At 45.7% G+C, this 26709-nt stretch overlaps 1 protein-coding gene across 2 annotated transcripts; it reads left to right on the top strand.

Annotated features, from left to right (window-relative positions):
• Positions 1-5201: 5201 nt before the first annotated feature.
• Positions 5202-23616, top strand: LOC121573860 (rapamycin-insensitive companion of mTOR). Of its 2 annotated transcripts, none has more exons than XM_041886208.1 (37): positions 5202-5260; positions 5395-5442; positions 6661-6758; positions 7193-7257; positions 7615-7746; positions 7838-7901; positions 8065-8191; positions 8278-8447; positions 8559-8626; positions 8750-8817; positions 8963-9045; positions 9323-9410; positions 9531-9621; positions 9714-9780; positions 9926-10006; positions 10169-10269; positions 11036-11201; positions 11293-11394; positions 11503-11549; positions 12025-12160; positions 12381-12580; positions 12825-12951; positions 13165-13329; positions 13488-13564; positions 13651-13729; positions 13840-14037; positions 14131-14223; positions 14370-14476; positions 14609-14847; positions 14978-16082; positions 18203-18380; positions 19142-19226; positions 19406-19600; positions 19756-19914; positions 20037-20160; positions 20277-20415; positions 20493-23616. In XM_041886208.1, exons 1-37 carry the CDS (start codon positions 5212-5214, stop codon positions 20565-20567), a joined length of 5196 nt encoding a protein of 1731 aa, XP_041742142.1. In that variant the 5' UTR covers positions 5202-5211; the 3' UTR covers positions 20568-23616. The 2 variants fall into 2 exon arrangements, with proteins under 2 accessions (XP_041742142.1, XP_041742141.1); XM_041886207.1 differs by having other exon boundaries at positions 14978-16085.
• Positions 23617-26709: the final 3093 nt, after the last annotated feature.

Below are 26709 nucleotides of genomic sequence, written 5' to 3'. Positions count from 1 at the left end.
GATTCAGGTCTGGGGAACGGGCGGGCCAGTCCATAGCATCAATGCCTTCCTCTTGCAGGAACTGCTGACACACTCCAGCCACATGAGGTCTAGCATTGTCTTGCATTAGGAGGAACCCAGGGCCAACCGCACCAGCATATGGTCTCACAAGGGGTCTGAGGATCTCATCTCGGTACCTAATGGCAGTCAGGCTACCTCTGGCGAGCACATGGAGGGCTGTGCGGCCCCCTAAAGAAATGCCACCCCACACCATGACTGACCCACCGCCAAACCGGTCATGCTGGAGGATGTTGCAGGCAGCAGAACGTTCTCCACGGCGTCTCCAGACTCTGTCACGTCTGTCACGTGCTCAGTATGAACCTGCTTTCATCTGTGAAGAGCACAGGGCGCCAGTGGCGAATTTGCCAATCTTGGTGTTCTCTGGCAAATGCCAAACATCCTGCACGGTGTTGGGCTGTAAGCACAACCCCCACCTGTGGACGTCGGGCCCTCATACCACCCTCATGGAGTCTGTTTCTGACCGTTTGAGCAGACACATGCACATTTGTGGCCTGCTGGAGGTCATTTTGCAGGGCTCTGGCAGTGCTCCTCCTGCTCCTCCTTGCACAAAGGCGGAGGTAGCAGTCCTGCTGCTGGGTTGTTGCCCTCCTACGGCCTCCTCCACGTCTCCTGATGTACTGGCCTGTCTCTTGGTAGCGCCTCCATTCTCTGGACACTACGCTGACAGACACAGCAAACCTTCTTGCCACAGCTCGCATTGATGTGCCATCCTGGATGAGCTGCACTACCTGAGCCACTTGTGTGGGTTGTAGACTCTGTCTCATGCTACCACTAGAGAGAAAGCACCGCCAGCATTCAAAAGTGACCAAAACATCAGCCAGGAAGCATAGGAACTGTGGTCACCACATGCAAAACCAGTCCTTTATTGGGGGTGTCTTGCTAATTGCCTATAATTTCCACCTGTTGTCTATTCCATTTGCACAACAGCATGTGAAATGTATTGTCAATCAGTGTTGCTTCCTAAGTGGACAGTTTGATTTCACAGAAGTGTGATTGACTTGGAGTTACATTGTGTTGTTTAAGTGTTCCCTTTATTTTTTTGAGCAGTGTATATCTTTTTTAGGCCTGGGACTTTTAGGAATGTAATCCACCATATGATGGGGGATCCATCTGTTACTCTGTTTTTATGTGGGGGGTTTGCCAGCAGCAGAGTGAAGGTCTGTGAGAGACTACCACCTGCTAACAGCTCCCTCCCTCTGGAATGGCAGGTCAACATTCACAAGGCCGCAGGGCCAGACGGATTACCAGGACGTGTACTCCGAGCATGTGCTGACCAACTGGCAAGTGTCTTCACCGACATTTTCAACATGTCCCTGACTGAGTCTGTAATACCAACATGTTTCAAGCAGACCACCATAGTCCCCGTGCCCAAGGACACTAAGATAACCTGCCTAAATGACTACTGACCCGTAGCACTCACGTCTGTAGCCATGAAGTGCTTTGAAAGGCTGGTCATAGCTCACATCAACACCATTATCGCAGAAACCCTAGACCCACTCTAATTTGCATACCACCCCAACAGATCCACAGATGATGCAATCTCTATTGCACTCCAGACTGCCCTTTCCCACCTGGACAAGAGGAACACCTACGTGAGAATGCTATTCATTGACTACAGCTCAGCGTTCAACACCATAGTGCCCTCAAAGCTCATCACTAAGTTAAGGACCCTGAGACTAAACACCTCCCTCTGCAACTGGATCCTGGACTTCCTGATGGGCCGCCCCCAGGTGGTAAGGGTAGGTAACAACACATCTGCCACACTGATCCTCAACACGGGTGGCCCTCAGGGGTGTGTGCTCAGTCTCCTCCTGTACTCCCTGTTCACCCATGACTGCATGGCCAGGCATGACTCCAACACCATCATTAAGTTTGCCGACGACACAACAGTGGTAGGCCTGATCACAGACAACGATGAGACAGCCTATAGGGAGGAGGTCAGAGACCTGGCCATGAGGTGCCAGGATAACAACCTCTCCCTCAACGTGATCAAGACTAAGGAGATGATTGTGGACTAAAGGAAAAAAAAGAGGACTGAGCACGCCCCCATTCTCATCGACGGGGCTGTAGTGGAACAGGTTGAGAGCTTCAAGTTCCTTAGTGTCCACATCACCAACAAACTATCATGGTCCAAACACACCAAGACAGTCGTGAAGAGAGCATGACAAAATCTATTCCCCCTCAGCAGACTGAAAATATTTGGCATGGGTCCTCAGATCCTCAAAAAGTTATACAGCTGCACCATCGAGAGCATCCTGACTGGTTGCATAACCGCCTGGTATGGCAACTGCTCGGCCTCCGACCGCAAGGCACTACAGAGGGTAGTGGGTACGGCCCAGTACATCACTGGGGCCAAGCTTCCTGCCATCCAGGACCTCTATACCAGGCGGTGTCAGAGGAAGGACCTAAAAATTGTCAAATACTCCAGCCACCCTAGTCATAGACTGTTCTCTCTGCTACCGCACAGCAAGCAGTACCGGAGCACCAAGTCTAGGTCCAAAAGGCTTCTTAACAGCTTCTACCCCCAAGCCAAAAGACTCCTGAACAGCTAATCATGGCTACCCGGACTATTTGCATTGCCATATCTCAGACTGCCCATCTTAATCTTTTATTTTTATTGGCCAGTCTGAGATATGGCTTTTTCTTTGCAACTCTGCCTAGAAGGTCAGCATCCCGGAGTCGCCTCTTCACTGTTAACGTTGAGACTGGTGTTTTGCGGGTACTATTTAATGAAGCTGCCAGTTGAGGACCTGTGAGGCGCCTGTTTCTCAAACTAGACACTCTAATGTATTTGTCCTCTTGCTCAGTTGTGCACCGGGGCCTCCTGCTCCTCTTTCTATTCTGGTTAGAGGCAGTTTGCGCTGTTCTGTGAAGGGAGTAGTACACAGCATTGTACGAGATCTTCAGTTTCTTGGCAATTTCTCGCATGGAATAGCCTTCATTTCTCAGAACAAGAATAGACTGATGAGTTTCAGAAGAAAGTTTTTTGTTTCTGGCCATTTTGATCCTGTAATCGAACCCACAATTGCTGATGCTACAGATACTCAACTAGTCTCAAGAAGGCCAGTTTTATTGCTTCTTTAATCAGCACAACAGTTTTCAGCTGTGCTAACATAATTGCAAAAGGGTTTTCTAATGATCAATTAGCCTTTTAAAATGATAAACTTGGATTAGCAAACACAATGTGCCATTGGAACACAGGACTGATGGTTGCTGATAATGGGCCTCTGTACGCCTATGTAGATATTCCATAAAAAATCTGCAGTTTCCAGCTACAATAGCCATTTACAACATTAACAATGTCTACTGTGCCATTAAACCCCTACAACTCATCCAGAATGCCGCAGCCCGTCTGGTGTTCAACCTTCCCAAGTTCTCTCACGTCACCCCGCTCCTCCGCACACTACACTGGCTTCCAGTTGAAGCTCGCATCTGCTACAAGACCATGATGCTTGCCTACAGAGCTGTGAGGGGAACGGCACCTCCGTACCTTCAGGCTCTGATCAGTCCCTACACCCAAACGAGGGCATTGCGTTCATCCACTTCTGGCCTGCTGGCTCCCCTACCTCTACGGAAGCACAGTTTCCGCTCAGCCCAGTCAAAACTGTTCGCTGCTCTGGCATCCCAATGGTGGAACAAGCTCCCTCACGACGCCAGGACAGCGGAGTCACTCACCACCTTCCGGAGACATTTGAAACCCCACCTATTTTAAGGAACACCTGGGATAGGATAAAGTAATCCTTCTAACCCCCCCCTTACCCCACCCCCCCCCAAAAAAAATGTGTAAAGTGGTTATCCCACTGGCTATAAGGTGAATGCACCAATTTGTAAGTCGCTCTGGATAAGAGCGTCTTCTAAATGACGTAAATGTAAATGTACACTGTATTTCTGATCAATTTGATGTTATTTTAATGGACAAAAAAAAGGATTTTCTTTTGAAAACAAGGACATTTCTAAGTGACCCCAAACTTTTGAACGGTAGTGTACATATTACCTAAATTACCTCGACTAACCGGTGCCCCCGCACATTGACTCTGTACCGGTACCCTCTGTATATAGCCTCCCTACAGTTATTTTATTTTGCTGCTGCTCTTTAATAATTTGATTTTTTTTTTTTTTTACTTATCTTTTTTTTTTTTTAACACTTCTTCTTTTCTTAAATCTGTATTGTTGGTTAAGGGCTTGTAAGTAAGCATTTCACTGTAAGGTCTACACCTGTTGTATTTGGCGCATGTGGCAAATAACATTTGATTGGATTTGATTTCAGATCCTATTTGGCACATTTTAGCATTATTTGCATATTTCTGTTAGAGAATGCCTTCTCTGTGAAGTGCCTGTATGTAATCACGCAACTCACCCTTGTATTCATTCTAAACAACACTATATATATTTTTTTTGTTGGCAAAGGGTCAAGTCAAAAAAAAAAAGTGTGCACTCTGTTCATAACATATTTTAGTTTTGGGAACAGAGACATTTGCAGAACTTCGGCCAAGTTTCATCTAGCTCCATCTTCTCACACTGCCTGCCACTGGACTTCCTCTCACCACCATATTTGGTGGTGAGTGGAAGTTCTAAATGAATGCTTCAGATGTATACATCCTGTGAGACTCATAAAAGTAGTAAAATAATCACATGTATTACTTCAAAATGGAGATGGCGCTGCCCTGCTCTCACAGACGCCATAATGCGACAGATACAATGATGCGATATCTATCTAAGTCTATGGTTAATATACCTCAGTGGCGCAACGTCGCCTCACACTGTGGAAGTAGGGAAGTACTCCTAACAATTTCCAAACGTAAACTTGCTTCTTTGGCTGTACGTAGGACAGGAGACACATTTCCAGATACCAAAATCATACAAGAAATTTGAGAGAATTATGGGCCAGACAGAAACACAAGCAAAACTTGCCGAATTCCGGCTGTCATAAATCGACACTGTCCTCAAATAATGAATACATTAAATGTCTGGATTGCAAGGTGCAGACAGAGAGCACAGATGCAAAACACATAGATGTATACATTTGCTGCAAAAATCTATTATCCTTCATGAGACAACTGTGGTTGGGCGAGAGAGGGGCAATGAGTGCGGAATCTCTCGCGATAATCCCTGTTCATTCCGATCCGGTCGGTGTTGAATGATTCTGGAAAGATGGCGGTCAGCATCCGAGGCCGTCCGAGCCGAAGCATTCGGATGCGAGGTGAGACGAGATATTTCAATCTGGACCAGAGATTAGCAACCCTCCAAAACACAAAGCTGAACTTTCCTTGTGCCTGTTAGTTGCTTTCTCCTTGCTATCCTTTATTGATTGTTGTGTCTGCTTTGCTTTGACAGGTCGGAATGACAGTGGGGAGGAACATGTACCACTCGATCTTTCCAGAGGTGGGTGAATCAGATTGGAACATGGATTGTCAGCATCCCATTTATTGAATCGTAGATAGTTATCCTATGATTAAAATGCTGCTAGCTAGCTACTAAATGGCCGAAAATCCTAATGTATCTGCATACAAAATCCTTGTTACTAACATGGTTTCCCCTTTATTTACATTTAGCTAGTTAGCATAGTTAGCAGTAATTCATAACATGATCATCACATTGTTGTTTTGATGCATCTGATTTGCAGCAATAGCTAACAGTGAATGCGAAATAGATAGCATTCTAGCTAATGTCATTCATTGTTTCTATCTTACTGAATATGGCTTGTATAGCTACAATTCAATGCTAATTCAATGCCATTGGCATTGGTTTTCAACTAGAGAAATGTGTCCCAGTCCCTTCCTTGATTTTTGTAGAATAGGCCCATGCCTTGTATTGAAGCTTAATGCCAGCAGTTAGGACTATCCTACCTTATCATCATGATCCAAATACTAAGGATCTTTATTGCATTGTTTATGTTTTTGCATCATGGGAGAAAATGTAACTGGCCTTTTTACAGGAATACTCTGTCCCTGTGATATCCTATATTTCCTCAGGGACACTTCACACTAATTCACTTCATGCTCCAAAGTTGAAGTCACTTGTCTGAAGCATAGAATAGCACATTCTGACCATTGAAGAATAGTCATGTTTTAATCATGTATAGCTCTAATTTGTCTATTGCTATGCTCAGTCTAGTGAAGAATTGTTTCACTTCAGGATAGAATAAACATGGCATGGTTGTTTTCAAACAGACAAACATTGTGCATTTTAGTTGAATAGATTTGCCTCAAACGCATGTTTTGCAGTTATCCCAAGTAGTTTTGTTGAAATAACAACATGCTACAATTTGTTGAATCATCACAGGGACCTACAAATAACATCCTACCATGGATATAGAACCTGTGGGTACTTTTATTTACACCAGACTTTACAGTCGTGTGCTGTTACAAACTCTTCTTTCGGTGGGGGTACCTTTTATTTAGGTGTGCCCTGATCCCAAATGTGTTTCTGTTTCCAGTTTATTGCTGGTCACATTCACTAATGAGGCTTTGTCACACTCATGCAGGTCTCACCTGAACACAGTGTGTTTTGTTACTGGAATGTATTGGAACAGAGTTGAGCCTGGTGAATAAACTTACTGACCACTTATTGACCTTGATTGACCTTGATGTATCATTTCAGATCCTTCAGACAACCTTCGGGAAATCCTTCAGAATGTTGCCAAGCAACAAGGAGTCTCCAACATGCGCAAACTCGGTCACCTGAACAACTTCATAAAGGTTTGTGGGGCAACATCTCAGCAGACATTAAGGGATACTTCAGGATTTTGGCAATTAGTCCCTTTATCTACTTCTCCAGAGTCAGATGAACTTGCGGATACCATTTTTATGTCTCTGTGTGAAGTTTGAAGGAAGTTACTAACGAGCGCTAGCGCAATTGCTAACTAGCGTCAGCGCAATGACTGGAAGTCTATGGTATCTGCTAACATGCTAGCAGATGCCCATAGACTTCCAGTCATTGAGTTAACGCTAGTTAGTATTGGCTCGCGAAACTACCTCCATCTTCCTTCATACTGGACACAGAGACCTAACAATGGTATCCACAAGTGAATCTGACTAAATCCCGAAGTATCCCTTTAAGTGTATGTAACGTTTGATTCTTTGTGTTTGGATGTGATCTTATGAGTTTTTTTTCTTTTCTACATCTGTTACAGCTTCTCTGCAATGTAGGCCACTCAGAGGAGAAGCTTGGGTTTACACATGAAGAGATCATCATTTGGTGAGTCTTTTGAGAAATTAATCTCCACCAGTGCTACATGTACAGTACTAGTTTCTCTGGGTTGATTTTGTGATGTTTCTACTATACCATGATACAAAAAATCAAGTGCAGATTCATTGTTCCTCATTCTACTTTACCTCTCTCTCTCTCTCTCTCTCTCTCTCTCGCTCTCGTCTCTCTCTCTCTCTCTCTCTCTCTCTCTCTCTCTCTCTCTCTCTGTTCTCTCTCTCTCTCTCTCTCTCTCTCTCTCTCTCTCTCTCGCTCTCGCTCTCGTCTCTCGTCTCTCTCTCTCTCTCTCTCTCTCTCTCTCTGTCTCTCTTGCTTTCTCTCTCTCTCCACTTCCTTCCCCTCTTCTAGTCTCCGGTTAGCACTGTTGAATGAGGCTAAGGAGGTGCGAGCTGCAGGCCTGAGGGCTCTCCGCTACCTGATCAGAGACAGCGCTATTCTCCAGAAGGTCCTCCGGCTTCAGGTAGACTACCTGATCGCCAGGTGAGTGCTACATCTATGCTGTGTGTGTGTTTTATGCCAATGTTGAGCCCACTTAACCTTTCAACCACTAATTGTGTATTTTCCTCTCCAGGTGCATAGACATCCAGCAAAGCAATGAGGTGGAGAGGACACAGGCTCTCAGGCTGGTGCGAAAGGTGAGACACCCCAACCTCTCCCTAACTAAATTCAGTAAGATGTTGAGGTATGACCAGTTATATGTCTATTTGTTAAACAATAAAGATCCCTCTGTCACCGGAGTACTACAATGTGAGATGAGTGTGAGACACTGATCTGTCCCCTCTCTGCTGCCCCCTACAGATGATCACTGTGAATGCACTGCTCTTCCCCTCGTCTGTCACCAACTCCCTCATTGCCGTGGGCAACGATGGGCTACAGGAGCGAGACCGCATGGTACGCGCCTGTATCGCCATCATCTGTGAACTTGGTGGGTGAGAGAGCAAACACACACAAACGTATCTATACCATACGTGATGTTCTGGTTAAACCCTGTGTGATTCCTTTGTTCTGCAGCTCTGAAGAACCCTGTGGTGGTAGCCCAGAGGGGTGGTCTCAGCACCATTCTGAAGAACGTGATCGACTGTCAGCTGAGCCGCATGAACGAGGCACTCATCACTACCATCCTACACCTCCTCAACCACCCACACACACGCCAGTATGTGCGCTCGGATGTGGAGCTCGAGGTACTGACAACACACACACACTCTCGCACACAAAGAGCAGCATTCATAAACAGGAATTTGATTATTTCCTCATTGAATGCGATTGTTCTTCTTCTTCTGTTTCTCTAACAGCAAATCCTGGCCCCTTACACTGACTTCCACTACAGACACAATGCAGACACGCCAGAGGGGCAGCTCAAGTGAGTGTGGATGATAGTGCAATATATTTAATGATGTACTATGCACTGTATTTTATGGAGTGTTGTATTGACTGTTGGAATCATTTTGGGGATTTGAATCATGCATTCTGATGTCCACCCCAGGGAAGACAGGGAGGCTCGATTCTTGGCCAGTAAAATGTCCATAGTTGCTTCCTTTCGCTCCTGGTCAGGTAAACTTTACCCCTTCATATTCAATAATATCTGAGTTTGAGTGTGTATATACCCTGATGGCTCTTACGTGATATTAGTGGTGTGGTATAAACATAGGATGAAGATGTCCCTATCTGATCCTACTCTGTCTACTTCTCACTCCAGGCATCATTAACCTGTGCAAGTCAGGCAACTCTGGAATCCAGTCTCTTATTGGCCTGCTCTGTATACCAAATATGGAAGTAAGGGTAAGTACAACATCAAATAGACATTATCAGCACCTGACAACTGAGGTGAAAGGGAATGCAGTGTCCTCAAGTTTACCTCAAGATTGCTTTATGGTTGTGCTCAATAACGCAGATAACAATGTCACTCAGTTTAATGTAGGAATAATGTAGAGCACACCCTAAAACTATCATTATTTTCTGACTTCTCATCAAAATGTTATACATTTTTTATTAGTGATTAATAAAGTCTCTATTAAGAGTGTGTGGTGTAAACCTGGTTCCTCTCGACCTCCCACAGAAAGGCTTATTAGAGGTGATATATGATATCTTCCGGCTCCCCATGCCGGTTGCGACTGCAGACTTTATGGAAGCACTTGTCAGTGTGGGTGGGTACAATGTCACTTTTTGTGTCTTTTCAAGTTAATAGCCTTTATTTTCTTATCATATATCTCATGTACCATGTATTATTAGGTAACAAAGTATACTTGTCTATATTCCACCTGTAGACCCTAGTAGGTTCCAAGACAATTGGAGGTTATCAGATGGCTTTGTGGCTTCCGAAGCAAAAGTTATCCTTCCACATCGAGCTCGGTCAAGGTAAGAACAATCACTTATTTGAACTCTCTTTAACTCATGATTGATTTAGACATTGTCTGCATAAACTCAATTTGTTCTCTTACTGCCCTCAGGCCTGACTTAATGGATAACTACCTAGCGTTGGTACTGTCTGCCTTCATCAAGAGTGGACTTCTTGAGGTATGGTCATCAATATCAGAGGATCAATACGTTTGTGTATATTCAACCAAATAGGGCAGTTGCATATCTGTCAATATTGGTACCTAAAGATCCCACACACAAACTACTATTGTCTGTCGTGTAAAGCCTGTGTACCTCTCAACAGGGTCTCGTTGAGGTTATCACAAGCACTGATGACACCATCTCTGTGCGAGCCACCATTCTACTGGGAGAACTGCTTCACATGGTAACTCAACTCACTGTTCGCTCAGCTGTTAACATTATGTGAGGTCAATGAACTGGACCAGAGGAGGATATGCTGTAGGAATTTTTGACACATTTGTTTTTAATGAGTTTTGATGGTCCCAGGTGTTATTGTTGTAACTGTTTATTTTTGTTTCCCTCCCAGGCCAACACCATCCTGCCCCACTCCCACAGCCACCACCTGCACTGTCTGCCCACACTCATCAACAAGGCAGCCTCCTTCGACATCGCTCAGGAGAAGAGACTGTGAGTGACAGCTACTTACCATAGAGTACTGAGGACATTCCTTGGGGTCACTGTAGACGGGGACCATTGTGAGGAATTGACTCTGTCGCAGACAGGAGAAAAGACTATGACTAGTTACATGAAACTCTCTAACCTAATCCTCATTAAACAATGTACACTGAGTGTACAAACATTAGAAACACATGCTCTTTCCATGACATAGACTGACCAGGTGAAAGCTATGATCCCTTATTGATGTCACTTTAATCAGTGTAGATGAATGGGAAGAAACAGGTTAAAGAAGGATTTTTAAGTCTTGAGACAATTGAGACATGGATTGTGTATGTGTGCCATTCAGAGGGTGAATGGGCAAGACAAAAGATTTAAGTGCCTTTGAACGGGGTATGGTAGTAGGTGCCAGGCGCACCGCTTTGAGTGTGTAAACAACTTAAATGTTGCTGGGTTTTTCACGCTCAACAGTTTCCCATTTGTATCAAGAATGGTCCACCACCCAAAGGACATCCAGCCAACTTGACACAACTGTGGGAAGCATTGGAGTCAACATGGGCCAGCATCCCTGTGGAACGCTTTCGACCCCTTGTAGAGTCCATGCCCTGACGAATTTAGGCTGTTCTAAGGGCAAAAGGGGTGCAACTCAATATTAGGAAGGTGTTCCTAATGTTTTGTACACCCAATGTATATGCTACGAGAGAGTCCCATAAAATACATTGGATTTTGTATTATTAACACGGACACTGACACAACAGCTGTTTTTTTTAAAATTCAGACGGGCGAGTGCAGCGGTCAACTACCTGAAACATTTCCATGAGAAGAAGAAGAGAGGACCCAAACCCAACAGCCTGTACCTGGACCACATCATCTGCAAATCGAAGGCTTCTCACTACTGTAGAGACCAGCACTTTAGAACACAGAGAGATATCTTTGTCATTAAGGTACATATCAAACCATGCCACTGTGTTGCAACACAAGCTTCTTGGATTTGTTGTAGTGGTATTTGTAATGCTGTCCTTGTTTGCATTGCAGGACACTGAGGATGCTCTCATGATGAACCTGAGAGACAGCCACATCCTCAACCACAAAGAAAACCTGGACTGGAATTGGGTTCTCATCGCAACAATATTGAAGGTGAGTGGACCAGGACTGCAATAAATACTTATTCCAGTCAGTATCTTTTACAGTACTGTCTTTTGTTCAAAGGAGTAAAAAAAAAACTTCATTTTTACCCGTCTGTAGTGGCCAAATGTTAACCTGCGGAGCAATAAAGATGAACAAATGCACAAGTAAGTACAATGTTCACCTCCTGTTTGTAACTATAGCAAACCAAAGGTTCTCTCTCTGTCTGACCCTGGGTTCTCTCTCTGTCTGACCCTGGGTTCTCTCTCTGTCTGACCCTGGGTTCTCTCTCTGTCTGATCCTGGGTTCTCTCTCTGTCTGACCCTGGGTTCTCTCTCTGTCTGACCCTGGGTTCTCTCTCTGTCTGACCCTGGGTTCTCTCTCTGTCTGACCCTGGGTTCTCTCTCTGTCTGACCCTGGGTTCTCTCTCTGTCTGACCTTGGGTTCTCTCTCTGTCTGACCTTGGGTTCTCTCTCTGTCTGACCCTGGGTTCTCTCTCTGTCTGACCTTGGGTTCTCTCTCTGTCTGACCCTGGGTTCTCTCTCTGTCTGACCCTGGGTTCTCTCTCTGTCTGACTCTGGGTTCTCTCTCTGTCTGACCCTGGGTTCTCTCTCTGTCTGACCCTGGGTTCTGTTTCTGCAGGTTTGTGCGCAGGCTGCTGTTCTTCTATAAGCCCAGCAGTAAGCTGTACGGCAGCCTGGAGCTGGACCACAGTAAGGCCAGGCAGCTCACTGTGGTGGGATGTCAGTTCATCAAGTTCCTCCTGGAGTCTGAGGAGGTGAGAGGGTTTACTATGAGGCAAAACTCTATTAGACTACTGATATTTACACACAACAGTGGATAATTTCACTATCCAGACTTATTAATGATCAGTACACAAAGTTAAACAACTTTTGATTGAAACTCGTTTGATAATCAAATATTGAATTACATGACTTTACGTGACCTCTCTATCAATGTCCAACAGTTCTTCAACATTACCTTTGTCTGTGTGTCAGGATGGGCAGGCGTACCTGGAGGACCTAATAAAGGACATAGTTCAGTGGCTCTCCTCTTCCTCAGGGCTCAAGCCTGACCGCAGTCTCCAGAGCAACGGCTTGCTCACCACTCTCAGCCAGCACTACTTCCTGTTCCTGGGCACTCTCTCCTCACACCCGCACGGGATCAAGATGCTGGAGAAGTGCAGTGTCTTCCAGTGGTCAGTCTCACCGTCCACTAGTCTGTTTTTCCAAACATGTACTCTGATCATACCTCTTGGGAGATCCCTAATGTCTTGGAATCTGTCCCATTTAAAGGTGCCCGATGCCTTTTTAAGCTGCTGCAGAGAGAATTTCCTTTGTCCTCTTTCACTCTCACTTCATCTTCACTCAAATCATTGTGTTGGAGTGTGTATGGTACTTGAGCAGTACATTGATTCTCTGTATCCTGTGCTCTCCTACTAGCCTGTTGAACATCTGTACTCTGAAGAATCAGGACCACCTGCTGAAACTCACTGTCTCCATACTGGACTACAGCCGTGACGGGCTGTCCAGGGTCATTCTGTCCAAGATCCTCACTGCTGCCACTGACGTAAGAACACCACCACTAACACTGAGAAAACACACAGATGGAATTCGCACACAAATTGATAAATCTTGGTTTCATAGGGGTGGTCGGAGGAGCTTGCACAGGTGTTTGGAAAGCAAACTTATGAGCAACTTGGTTTGTTGTGTTTTCAATGGAGCATATGTTAGTGTTTTTGAGTGACAGCCTGTCCTCTTCTGCCCTCTTGGTGTACCACAGAACTGCAGGTTGTATGCCACTAAACACCTGCGGGTGCTGCTTCGTGCCAACGTGGAGTTCTTCAGTAACTGGGGCATCGAGCTTCTGGTCACCCAGCTCCACGACCGCAACAAGACCATCTCCATGGAGGCGCTGGACACACTGGACGAGGCCTGTGAGGACAAGGTGAGGGATGAGGGGCCTGAGTGTCTGTTGTGGTGCCTTGCTATGTGCTGTTCCCTGGGAACTGTTATACCTTACAGTCTGTACTTTAGTTTAGTCCAGCAGCTTTTGACTCCAGAAGTGTATTAGCTGACGTGTCTCTGTGGTGTTTTTTCCTCCAGGCAAACCTCCATGCTCTGATCCAGATGAAGCCAGCTCTCACTCACCTGGGGGACAAGGGGGTCCTGCTGCTGCTACGGTAAGCTGCTGGGAGAAAACTCAGCTATTTTTTGCTTTTCTGTATTAGGTCCCTTTGTCTCTGACCTCTGGGATTCTTATCTCCAGGTTCTTGTCCATTCCAAAGGGCTTCTCCTACCTCAATGAGAGGGGTTACGTCACCAAGCAGCTAGAGAAATGGCAGAAGGTACATTTATACTCAACCAAACAATGGCATGAATTATGATTTGCATCTTTTTGCTGTCACATGAAAGCATAGAAAACTCTTGAGTTTTTATATCATTCTGTGTTTTGCAGGACTATAACCTGAAGTATGTGGACATGATAGAGGAGCAGCTTAACGAGGCTCTAACCACGTACCGCAAGCCTGTCGACGGAGACAACTATGTACGCCGAAGCAACCAAAGGTTACAGAGGCCAAATGTTTATCTTCCTGTGCATCTGTATGGCCAGCTTGTCCATGATAAGACAGGCTGCCATCTACTGGAAGTCCAGGTAACTGCAGCTACTTGAACCACTCACTATTACACTAGTCAAGTAGCATATACAAGCACAATGGGTTTAAACTCTTTTCCTCCTTCTCTTCAGAATGTGGTTCCTGACCTAAGCTACACTGTCCGTTCCCCAATGCTGGACAAGTGGGAGGGCATCAAACAGCTAAAAGCAGCACTTTGGGCCTTGGTCAGTATAATGGAGAATGACTAACTACCACATCTGTTGTCATCATCAGAGTTCCACAGTTATGTGCCAATTATTGATAAGATTCACACATTAAATAGTTTTCATAATAACATGAGTATGAATGTTTTTCAACTGTTTGTTTCCAGGGTAACATAGGGTCGTCAAACTGGGGGTTGAACCTCTTGCAGGAGGAGGGGGTGATCCCTGACATAGTGGTTCTGGCCCTGCACTGTGAGGTCCTCTCCATCAGGGGGTAAGACACATTGATATTTGAAACTCATATTCAAGGTGCTTCTAATGAAGCAGCATGCTTGTGCTGTCCCATAAGAAAACTATATCTCTGTCCAGGATCTCTCTGTAATGTCTGTTTGCTGTCTCTGTGTAGGACGTGTCTGTACGTGTTGGGGCTGATCTCGAAGACACGTCAGGGCTGTGACATGCTGAAGCAGCACGGCTGGGATGCTGTAAGACACAGCCGCCGGACGCTGTGGCCCGTTGTCCCAGACGACATGGAGCCCCCCCCCAACCCTCCCAGCCTGCTGTCCTCTGTCCCCTCCAGCCTCAGCCTGGCCTCTGACTCCACCAGCTCTAGACACAACAGCGAGAGTGACTCCACACAGCCCAGTAAGTCTCAGCCCAGTTTCAGTCTGTAGTCATCATAATACAACTGGTATTCATTTATTTTTAACCTGTACAGTATCGCCAAATGTTTACTCCATACTACGAAGAGTTAACCTTGAGTGGTCATTTCCAGGTATGTACATCATGGATGATGAGAGGCTGGAGAACTGTGACCTGTCGGACGATCCTCCCATGTACATGAGACCCAAGTACAAGGACCGCAGCCCCTTCACCCTCCTGGCCTCCAGCCGCTTCCGCAACCACCTCCTCCACTCCCTGTCGCTCTCCGGGAAGATGCTGCGCAGCACCAGTGACCCCAAGGGCACCACCAGGGACCACGGAGGAGGGATGGAAGGGGAACAGGGGCGCAAACGCACCGTCACTGAACCCAGCTACACCTTTGGATCTTCAGATGTCTTCCCAATCTATAATGACGGCCACCTGCCCAAAAGCCCCTCTGCCAACCTAGAAACTTCCATTGTGGGCAGCAAGGCCTCTGAGAACCAGGACAGCACCCCCAGCTTTGGGGAGGGCGAGGAAGATGGGGAGGGGGAGGGGAGGCTGCCAGGCCGGTCAGTGGGGGTAGGAGGGTCAGGGGTGGGGGAGAACCAGAGAGAGCAGACTAGCCGGGAACGCCTGGCCGGGGATGGCCCGTCCGGTGGGGGCGGGGGAGCTCCGTTTAAATCGCGCAGTCAGAGCTTCAACACGGACACGACCACCAGCGGCATCAGCTCTATGAGCTCCAGCCCCTCCAGGGAGACCCTGCCCTCCACCATCGACACGGACGGTGTCAGCCTCAACAGTGTGATCAGCGCTAAGACCATCCAGACCCTGACCTCCCTCACGCCCCAGCCCCACACCACCCACCTCTCCTCCCTGTCCAAGTCCAGCTCTGCCTCCCTGGTGCCCCCCGGCTCCTCCCACACCCTCCCCCGCCGCGCCCAGTCAATCAAGTCGCCCTCATTGACCACCCTGAGCGGCCTGACAGACTGCAGCCTCATGTACTCCAACTCCCGCGACGCGCTGGGCTACGCCACTCTGAAGTACGCCACTTCCTGTGACACGTACGCCAGTCAGCGTGATGCACTGGGATACGCTACTCTGAAGAGGCTGCAGCAGCAGAGGATCCACTCGTCCCTGTCCCACAGCGAGGCTCTGGCCTCCCCAGCCAAAGACGTGCTCTTCACTGATACCATCACCATGAAGACTGGCAGCCTGGACTCCAGACTCACCCCACGGTGGTAACATGAACACACACACACATTGAAACATATGCCTCCACTCACTCTGTCCCCCTTGACTCGTACCTGTCCACACACACACTCCCTTAAGAACTCCTTTTCTAGAATCTCCCATGACTACAGTACTACTTCTCTGAATACTCTTTCTAAGCCCGTTGTTTTACTTCCTGTTCTTGCTCCACTCTTCTCTTTAGATGCTCCTCATTCTTTGATGACAAGATCAACTGAGTTTGACCTCTGCTCTGGCTTGAATTCAAATTGCAATTAGGTTTTGTTCTGTAATCTGCTGAAATATTGAGTGTTAAACGTACCAGGAACTTTGTTGAAACCAAAAAGCATTACTCATTCCATTTGTAAACATAGCAACATTTCTGTCGTCCACTCTCTCAGTAGGCTTATCATCCCATCCCCGGAATCATGTTCTTAAAAACGTCTATTGATGCACCAGAGCATTAATCTAAGTAACGTAATAAAAAAATCCCCATGAAAGTCTGTCAGTTTAAACTACATTTACATTTACATTTACGTCATTTAGCTGACGCTCTTATACAGAGCGACTTACATTATTATTTTCATACTGGCCCCCCGTGGGAAACGAACCCACAACCCTGGCGTTGCAAACACCATGCTCTATCAACTGAGCTACCTCCCTGCCTGCCATTCCCTCCCCTACCCTGGACGACGCTGGTCCAATTGTGCGCCGCCCCATTGGTCTCCCGGTTGCGGCCGGCTACAGCAGAGCCTGGATTCGAACCAGGATCTCTAGTGGCACAGCTAGCACTGCGATGCAGTGCCTTAGACCACTGCGCCACTCGGGAGAAACTAGAGACACTATATGACCAAAAGTATGTGGACACCTGCTTGTCGAACATCTCATTCCAAAATCATGGGCATTAATATGGAGTTGGTCCCCCATTTGCTGCTATAACAGCCTCCACTCTTCTGGGAAGGCTTTCCACTAGATGTTGGAACGTTGAGCGGGGACTTGCTTCCATTCAGCCACAAGAGCATTTGGAAAGGGCCTTCACCAAACTGTTGTCACAAAGTTGGAAGCACAGAATCGTCTAGAATGTCATTGTATGCTGTAGCGTTAAGATTTCCCTTCACTGGAACTAAGGGGCCTAGCCCGAACCATGAAAAACAGCCCCAGACCATTATTCCTTCTCCATCAAACTTTATAGTTGGCACTCTGTATTGGGGCAAGTAGCGTTCTCCTGGCATCCGCCAAACTCAGATTTGTCCGTCGGACTGCCAGATGGTGAAGCGTGATTCATCACTCCAGAGAACGCGTTTCCACTGCTCCAGAGTCCAATGACGGCGAGCTTTACACCACTCCAGCCAACGCTTGGCATAGCACATGGTGATCTTAGGCTTGTGTGCAGCTGCTCGGCCATGGAAACCCATTTCATGAAGCTCCAGACGAACAGTTCTTGTGCTGACGTTGCTTCCAAAGGTAGTTTGGAACTCGGTAGTGAGTGTTGCAACCGAGGACAGACAATTTTTACACGCTTCAGCACTCGGCGGTCTCGTTCTGTGAGCTTGTGTGGCCTACCACTTCGCGGCTGAGCCGTTGTTGCCCCTAGATGTTTCCACTTCACAATAACAGCACTCACAGTTGACCGGGGCAGCTTTAGCAGGGCAGAAATTTGACAAACTGACTTGTTGGAAAGGTGCCATCCTATGACGGTGCCACGTTGAAAGTCACTGTGCTCTTCAGTAAGGCCATTCTACTGCCAATGTTTGTCTGTGGAGATTGCATGGCTGTGTGCTTGATTTTATACACCTGTCAGCAACGGTCTGGCTGAAATAGCCAAATCCACTAATTTGAAGGGGTGTCCACATACTTTTGTATATATAGTGTATCTGTTTTTTTGCATGGGCTGCGTCTCAATCCACTGCATCTGCCTATGTCAGCCTAGCGCATAGCGGTGAAAGGTGGCCGAGCTACAACAGTGTTTATCAGAACATGAGACACCGGAAAATTGGTGTTCTCACGAAAACGTCTGTAGCGTCCGAATGATTTGACCTACAAACTAATATGATTTTGGAATGAGGTGTTCGACGAGCAGGTGTACCTTTCCTGCCTGCTAACTCACTGCATGTCTTTTTATCTCCAGGTTCCTGAAGGCTCTGAGTTTTGCCTCCCTGGACAAGGAGGATCTGCTGAGCCCCATCAGCCAGAGCACTCTGCAGCGGTGCTCCTCAGTGAGATCCATGCTGTCCAGCGCCACCTACGGCAGCTCTGATGACTTCATCGGCCTGGCGCTGCCTGTGGACATCAACAACATGTTCCAGGTACTGACCATCGTATGACCCCTCTCTCTGAACCCAGATGCACTGAGCCCTCTTTCCCCCCTCATCCCTCTTTCCCCCTCATCCCTCTTCCCCCCATCCCTCTTTCCCCCCTCATCCCTCTTTCCCCCCCCCATCCCTCTTTCCCCCCCCCATCCCTCTTTCCCCCCCTCATCCCTCTTTCCCCCCCCATCCCTCTTTCCCCCCTCATCCCTCTTCCCCCCATCCCTCTTTCCCCCCCTCATCCCTCTTTCCCCCCTCATCCCTCTTTCCCCCCATCCCTCTTTCCCCCTCATCCCTCTTTTCCCCCCATCCCTCTTTCCCCCTCATCCCTCTTTTCCCCCCATCCCTCTTTCCCCCATCCCTCTTTCCCCCTCATCCCTCTTTCCCCCTCATCCCTCTTTCCCCCATCCCTCTTTCCCCCTCATCCCTCTTTCCCCCCCCATCCCTCTTTCCCCCCTCATCCCTCTTTCCCCCCTCATCCCTCTTTCCCCCTCATCACTCTTTCCCCCTCATCCCTCTTTCCCCCTCATCCCTCTTTCCCCCTCATCCCTCTTTCCCTCTCATCACTCTTTCCCCCCCTCATCCCTCTTTCCCCCCCTCTATCCATTTATTTTACTTCTACTCTACACTCTACTAAGGAAATAGAGGTTGTTTACCAATATGATCTATTTAAGACCTCTATTTAAACTTGTGTCATAACTCCATCATAATATTTGGATAAAGCTGTTGAGTGTTACTGCAATGTGTTATTTTGTTCCTAGATAAAAGAAACACCATATTTCCAGAAGAGGACCAGCCCGCCCTCTGAGGACAGATCTGCCAAATTCTTCTCTGGAGACTCAGATGGTAAGAAACAGGCCGGGGCCAACACAATCTGTTTTCTTCAGTAAGAAGTTGTATAACACTGAGTTTAGCACAGGGGTAATGATGACTCTGCTACTGATAAAGGAGGCCCGCTCAGGACCAACCGGTTTGAATAAAAAGGGGAAATGCATGATCATGTGGATATGTGCCCCTTCTCCCAGGCCCCAGCCCTCACTCCCGGCATGCTGTGCTTCGCTCCCAGCTGAGCATCACCGAGCTGATGGGGGTGAGCCGGGCGGAGCAGCAGAAGCTGCTGGGATCAGAGGAGACTGGTCTACAGGAACACAACGATGACAACTGTCTCTACTGCACCGGGCTTTCTGTGCTCGGCTTCAGCGCTTCCAACAGCAGCCCAGGTAAGTGGCAGATACAAACACCATACAACACAAAACAGAACATTGTGCTGTTTATCAATTCGTGCCCTTTGCGTCATTGTACTTCCTTGTATGTTTATATTATTAGCAGTCAGCAACCAATAAACCACTTAATTAAACTCACCTTTCTCCATCAGACTTGACGGAGGAACCCCCTTTCTCAGAGTGGTGCGATCCGCCTGTGCAGAACCACCTGGAGGTCATGGGCCAAACCAAACTGTCAGGAGTGTCCGGGTGCAGTGATGCTGTGTCCCAGGGCTCCCCAGGAAGCATCCGCAGCACTGAACTGGTTTTGGGTAAATGTCATGTTTTCATTTTCTCTCATACAATGCTTTTCTCCAAGCGAAGGGTTTTCTTTTGTTGTTGAGGAGGGATGGACTAACCCTACTGGCTCTCTGTGGTCTCTCTCCCCCCTCAGGAGTGAAGTCCATCCCAGAGGAATCTCCGGCCGGCAGGGTTCTCCTCAGGAAGGAGGTCCTGCGTCTCGTGGTCAACCTCAGCTCCTCTGTGGGGACCAAAGGCCATGAGACGAACCTGCTAACGTAAGACACACACACACACACACACACACACACACACACACACACACACACACATACACATATAGACACACTCAAACTGAGGTTGATATCCCTGGCTGTGTGTGTTGTCTTGACAGGATCAAGGAGAAGTTCCCCTATGCATTCGATGACATCTGTCTCTACTCTGAGGTGTCTTACCTGCTGGCCCACTGCATGTTCCGTCTGTCCGCACGCCGCTTCATCCAGGAGCTCTTCCAAGACGTGCCATTCATTCCGGTAAACAACACACACATTCATAAATAATAAACAATGCATGTTGGCTGTTCTTCTATTAACTTCTGTCTCTTCCTCAGATGTACGAAGAGGCAGAGAGCATCCTCTCCAAGCTGCCAAAGAACGGACCAGCCGACCCTCCACCTGAGCCCTGAGTCATCCCTACTGCCCTTCCCTTCCATCTCTCAGCCAGTCAAACCCTGAGTCACCACTACTGATCTTCCAGTCAACCACAACCCCTAAAGCCTGAATCAAACCCCAACCCCACCCCCGGGACCTGCACTTAACCCTTCAAACCTCAACCCCCGGAACCTTCAGTTAACCCTCAAACCTCAACCCCCACCCCTGGAACCTTCAGTTAACCCTCAACCTCCACCCACGGAACCTTCAGTTAACCATCAAACCTCAACCCCCAACCCCCTGAACCTTGGACTTTATACCCCTCAAACTTCACTCAACCCCCACCCCTGACCCCTGACCCCTGACTTGTGAGACAACCCTAACCCCTGAACCACAGACCCTTGAGTCACTACCAACCACAGCTCTGTAGGGCCTGAGTCACCTTCCACCCCATGTACTCCCTTACCTCTCCGTACCAGAGTGCACTCACTGTATGTCCTCCTGGGATTTGGACAAAGAATAGAGAAAATATGGAGAAGGAGGGAATAAATAGGTTCTTCCTATTGACTTAGTTTGAGATATGATGGATGGATAACGCAGGATTAACAAATATTCCATTTTCTATCTGATCAAATGATGACAGCCAGCTGTGAGCGTTTTTAACAAAGCTCATTTTGGGAAATTCATCACAAACTGAACTTGGATCACAATCACATCCAAATGGCATAAAACAAAAGCTTAAAACAGTCCATTCCTGAGGGCTTCCTCAGTTTTTCTTAGTATATGACTGCATCCCAACCACTGGTGTGAAATACCACAGCATGTTGTTTTTAGCTTGGCTTCTCCCAAAGTGGATCCATTGACTTTGACTAAAACACTAAAGAGGAGGGTTCCTCTGCGTAACACTAAAACCTCTCTGCATCTGGAGAGAGGTCCATGCCATTATGAAAATCCATATGTCTAATCATTACACCTGAACAAAGAACAGTGAAGGAGAATAGTGATGAAAAGGCTTTTGGTATTGCTCTATTTAATGACGGCAGATACAGGTAAGCCAAACGATCATCAGTCACTGATGCAGTTTGGTGGTTGTCTCTGTTGTTTGTTGACGTGCTAAAGAGGAAATGTTCCTCCTTGCCCTTTGCTGGATTTTGTTTTGTTGTTATGTTTAGGTTTTTGTTTGTCTGTGTTTTTAAGCATATATATTAAGAACTGAACAACTACATGTAGGAGTGAAATTTACCAAATCATTTCCATTGAACATCTGTCTGTGTGTTTCAGCACAGAGGAGTTATTAACGGTCAGTTACTGAACTGATGTTTGAAACTACGGCTGCATTTATTATTGTTTTATTTTTGTTTACGACCTAGCAATTTAAACCCTAAAGTAAAAGCGCAGGGTTGAAACAAGATTTGGTGCTCATCACGGTGGAAGAAGACATGTATGGTACCGTTTGTTAGGTATTCATGTTAACACATGCTTGACTGCAACCCTTTCTGCCATGAATTTCTTCAGAACATGGTTCATGAAAACAGTCACTATTTGATGGCCAAGGAGTGTTGCTGCTTCAGTAATGGGCAGAAGTCAGTTGCCATTCCACAGTCAGTAGCCATTCCTGTCAGTTTCCATTTCTCAGTCAGTTGCCATTCATTCCTGTGTTAGTTGCCTTCCTTAGACGGCGTCCTTGGGAGTCGCTGTCTGCTTGTTCTCAATCCGGTAAAACTGGGGACTAATGAAACTGGAGCAAACGTTTTGAAGTGGAGCTCAGGTACTGCCTAAACATGTCCAATAAGAACACTCATTTCATTTGAAAACTCTCATCCAACAACAGCCACTTCTGGGGTCGTAATCTAGAAATCTAGCTACATGTTTATAAAATGACTGTTTTAAACAGTCTTAAAAATGTCATTATGGGATTGTACTGGGGGTTTTTGCTATGCAAGATGCCTGTTAATTGTGAGCCCAAATTTACATGTATAGGTTAACTGATTTGATACTTTTTCAGCTTTTGTTTGAATTTTGTTTAGGCTGCTGGAATGACATTGTCTTTTCAATTTGTATTAGAAGCAAATCCTTCTGGCCCTAATTATAGATCTAAGACAAATTAACTGATAAATAGGATGTGAAATAATAAGCAAACAATGTTAAGACCACAATCTATCTATTGTAGAGGGAAGAGCCTGCCAATAGCACCTGCTTGGTTTTGGAGTGCTGAGGGGAGCTTGGCTGGTTTCGGGAATTAGTTGTAGACATTTTATTTCATTAATGTTTTAAAGAAGTGGTGGTTTACATTGTGTGGTCATTTCCAAACTGCTGTGAGAACATGATTCACTTTGAATGAAGATGGTACTTGCTGCACTGAATCCTTCAACAACAACATGCACTTATGACTATTATGACACAATGGAAATGTTTAGGCCTACTGTTGAAAATGGCCTTGGTTAAGTGATGAATTGGTTAGAGGAATGGACTGGTGAAAAGAGGATTGGGGTGCACTGCAATTGCACTGAGCAATCAACCTTAACTAAGTATACATTTACTACAGAAAATAGTCCTCTGTATAAATGTGTAATGTTGAAAAGATAAGTCCTCTGCGAGCAGAGAATTGTATAGTTGCAGCCCACAATGTGCATGGTGGATCACTATACTAAATAAAAAAGAAATGGGGATATTTAATATTGCAGATTCCACTATTCCTTCATATAACCTTATTTTGCACTTTTGCATTCTAAGAGGACTCAGCTCACCTTTTCAACAAACTGCAAACTTCTAAATAGTGGTAGAATTTTAGTTTTTTATCAAGTCTACATTTCATAGTAGACCCATTTACATAATACTGATGTTTCAGATATATATTGAATAAGGTAAATTATTTGGGAACATAATTGTACTACTTTCTGTTGGAAAAGCCAAACTGAAAAGCCAATAAAGATTTGTTATCTAGCAATTGTTTGAAACAACAGGAAGTAGTAACTTAAATATTTAACTTTTGTGTACATTTGAGTGATTTGAAGTGGACTTATGCTGATAAATCACTGTATGGGGATGTGAAAACAAAGCCTTTATTATGTACCTGGACCGTTTAGGAACAGAGAGACAAAGATAAGAGAAGTGTTATTTATATTTTTCCTCAAGATAAAACATTTTCATGAAGCTGTATATAAGTCTGTGTTTTTTTCCCCCAATTTGTGGATTTCCTTGTACAGAACCCTGTATGTTTTTGGCATTATATTGGCCATTAGAATCAATCTTATTAAAGGGATGCATTGATAATAAAAACATATCATCTACCGTACTCACCTATATGTCACTGTATTTTATTGTATCAATGTGTCTTCAACTGAGTTTTGATTTTGGTACAGAGTTGATCGATTGTCCAAAACCAGTGTGTGGGAGTAAACTTGTGGGTGGTTTATGTGTAATAGATGCAGTCTGGCCCATGACTCTCGGCTGTTTTCATGTATTGCATAATGTTTTCACTAAACTACTCACCAGGAAAAATGTCCTCTGTTGCATGGAAATCAGCCTGGAGAAAAACCTCCTCTAGCAACACCTCCCCTCTCCAGTTCCAAAAGCATTACCAAGATGTATCTTTGTAAGGCAGTATTCTATCTTGGCCAGCCTAAATGAACCACGCTTTAATTTAGATTTTAATTCTGAGGTTACAAAACTCAGTATGGGCAAACCAAAGTTATAATGACCAGAGACTACTGAGGCTGACTCTATAAACCAATACCTCACCAAAATATATCTTATTGGAGTAACATGTTGGATTTCCTGCTATGGGCTTCACTCTTCCTCTCAAACATCCAAGAACAAAACTGTCAGGATGGTGAGTCTGAAACTTGATCATTTTATCATTACAATACTTTTGACTGATACAGTACTGTATGTCATGTTGAATTGCATTTTGAGACTACACCTACAGTTGAAGTCAGAAGTTTACATTTACATTTTAGTCATTTAGCAGACGCTCTTATCCAGAGCGACTTACAGTTAGTGAGTACATACATATTTGTATTTATTTTTCATACTGGCCCCCCGCGGGAATCGAACCCACAACCCTGGCGTTGCAAACACCATGCTCTACCAACATCCCTGCCGGCCATTCCCTCCCCTACCCTGGACGACGCTGGGCCAATTGTGCGCCGCCCCATGGGTCTCCCGGTCACGGCCGGCTACGTTACATACACTTAGGTTGGAGTCATTAAAACTCGTTTTTCAACCACTCCACAAATTTCTTGTTAACAAACTATAGTTTTGGCAAGTCGGTTAGGACATCTACTTTGTGCATGACACAAGTAATTTTTCCAACAATTGTTTACAGACAGATTATGTCACTTATAATTCACTGTATCACAATTCCAGTGGGTCAGAAGTTTACATTCACTAAGTTGACTGTGCCTTTAAACAGCTTGGAAAATTCCAGAAAATGATGTCATGGCTTTAGAAGCTTCTGATTGGCTAATTGACATCATTTGAGTCAATTGGAGGTGTACCTGTGGATGTATTTCAAGGCCTACCTTCAAACTCAGTGCCTCTTTGCTTGACATCATGGGAAAATCAAAAGAAATCAGCCAAGACCTCAGAAAAAATATTGTAGACCTCCACAAGTCTGGTTCATCCTTGGGAGCAATTTCCAAACGCCTGAAGGTACCACGTTCATCTGTACAAACAATAGTACGCAAGTATAAACACCATTGGGACCACGCAGCCGTCATACCGCTCAGGAAGGAGACGCGTTCTGTCTCCTAGAGATGAACGTATTTTGGTGCGAAAAGTGTAAATCAATCCCAGAACAACAGCAAAGGACCTTGTGAAGATGCTGGAGGAAACAGGTACAAAAGTATCTATATCCACAGTAAAACGAGTCCTATATCAACATAACCTAAAAGGCCGCTCAGCAAGGAAGAAGCCACTGCTCCAAAACTGACATTAAAAAAGCCAGACTACGCTTTGCAACTGCACATGGGGACAAAGATCGTACTTTTTGGAGAAATGTCCTCTGGTCTGATGAAACAAAAACAGAACTGTTTGGCCATAATGACCATCGTTATGTTAGAAGGAAAAAAGGGGTACCTTGCAAGCTGAAGAACACCATCCCAACCGTGAAGCACGGGGGTGGCAGCATCATGCTGTGGTGGTGCTTTGCTGCAGGAGGGACTGGTGCACTTCACAAAATAGATGCCATCATGAGGAAGGAAAATTATGTGGATATATTGAAGCAACATCTCAAGACATCAGTCAGGAAGTTAAAGCTTGGTTGCAAATGGGTCTTCCAAATGGACAATGACCCCAAGCATACTTCCAAAGTTGTGGAAAAATGGCTTAAGGACAACAAAGTCAAGGTATTGGAGTGGCCATCACAAAGCCCTGACCTCAATCCTATAGAAAATGTGTGGGCAGAACTGAAAAAGTGTGTGCGAGCAAGGAGGCCTACAAACCTGACTCAGTTACACCAGCTCTGTCAGGAGGAATGGGCCAAGATTTACCCAACTTATTGTGGGAAGCTTGTGGAAGGCTTGTTTGACCCAAGTTAAACAATTTAAAGGCAATGCTACCAAATACTAATTGAGTGTATGTAAACTTCTGACCCACTGGGAATGTGATGAAAGAAATAAAAGCTGAAATAAATCATTCTCTCTACTATTATTCGGACATTTCACATTCTTAAAATAAAGTGGTGATCCTAACTGACCTAAGACAGGGAATTTTTACTAGGATTAAATGTCAGGAATTGTGAAAAACAGAGTTTAAATGTATTTGGCTAAGGTATATGTAAACTTCCGACTTCAACTGTATGTAGCTCCAGGGGTCCTGCTGTCTGGACCTATGAATGTGAGGGTGGATTACGACCTAAAAGACCAGAGGATCTCTGTAACGTGGGAAGATGACCCTTCTTCCTCCAGAGTAGCGGACAAACTGATTTATGATGTGGAGGTTCTCATAACACACAATATGAAAGAAGTACACAATGTGAGTGTTTGTTATATCAAGGAATAATATGCACATTACAACAATGGACCTTCTTATTACAACTGGATGCTATTGCAAGGTTATTATATAGTAGTAAGTATAGTACCAGTGACTGGTTGTGGGTGTGGGTGTCCTCAGGAAGCTGTGGATGTCACACCAGACCAGGTTGGCAGTAAACATCACTCTAATTGGACCTCTGCT

Source organism: Coregonus clupeaformis, chromosome 9 (assembly GCF_020615455.1).
Source record: "Coregonus clupeaformis isolate EN_2021a chromosome 9, ASM2061545v1, whole genome shotgun sequence".
In the NCBI taxonomy this organism is placed as follows: Eukaryota; Metazoa; Chordata; class Actinopteri; order Salmoniformes; family Salmonidae; genus Coregonus; species Coregonus clupeaformis.
The sequence above is the reverse complement of the archived record's forward strand: the minus strand, read 5'-3'. Positions and strand labels throughout refer to the sequence as shown.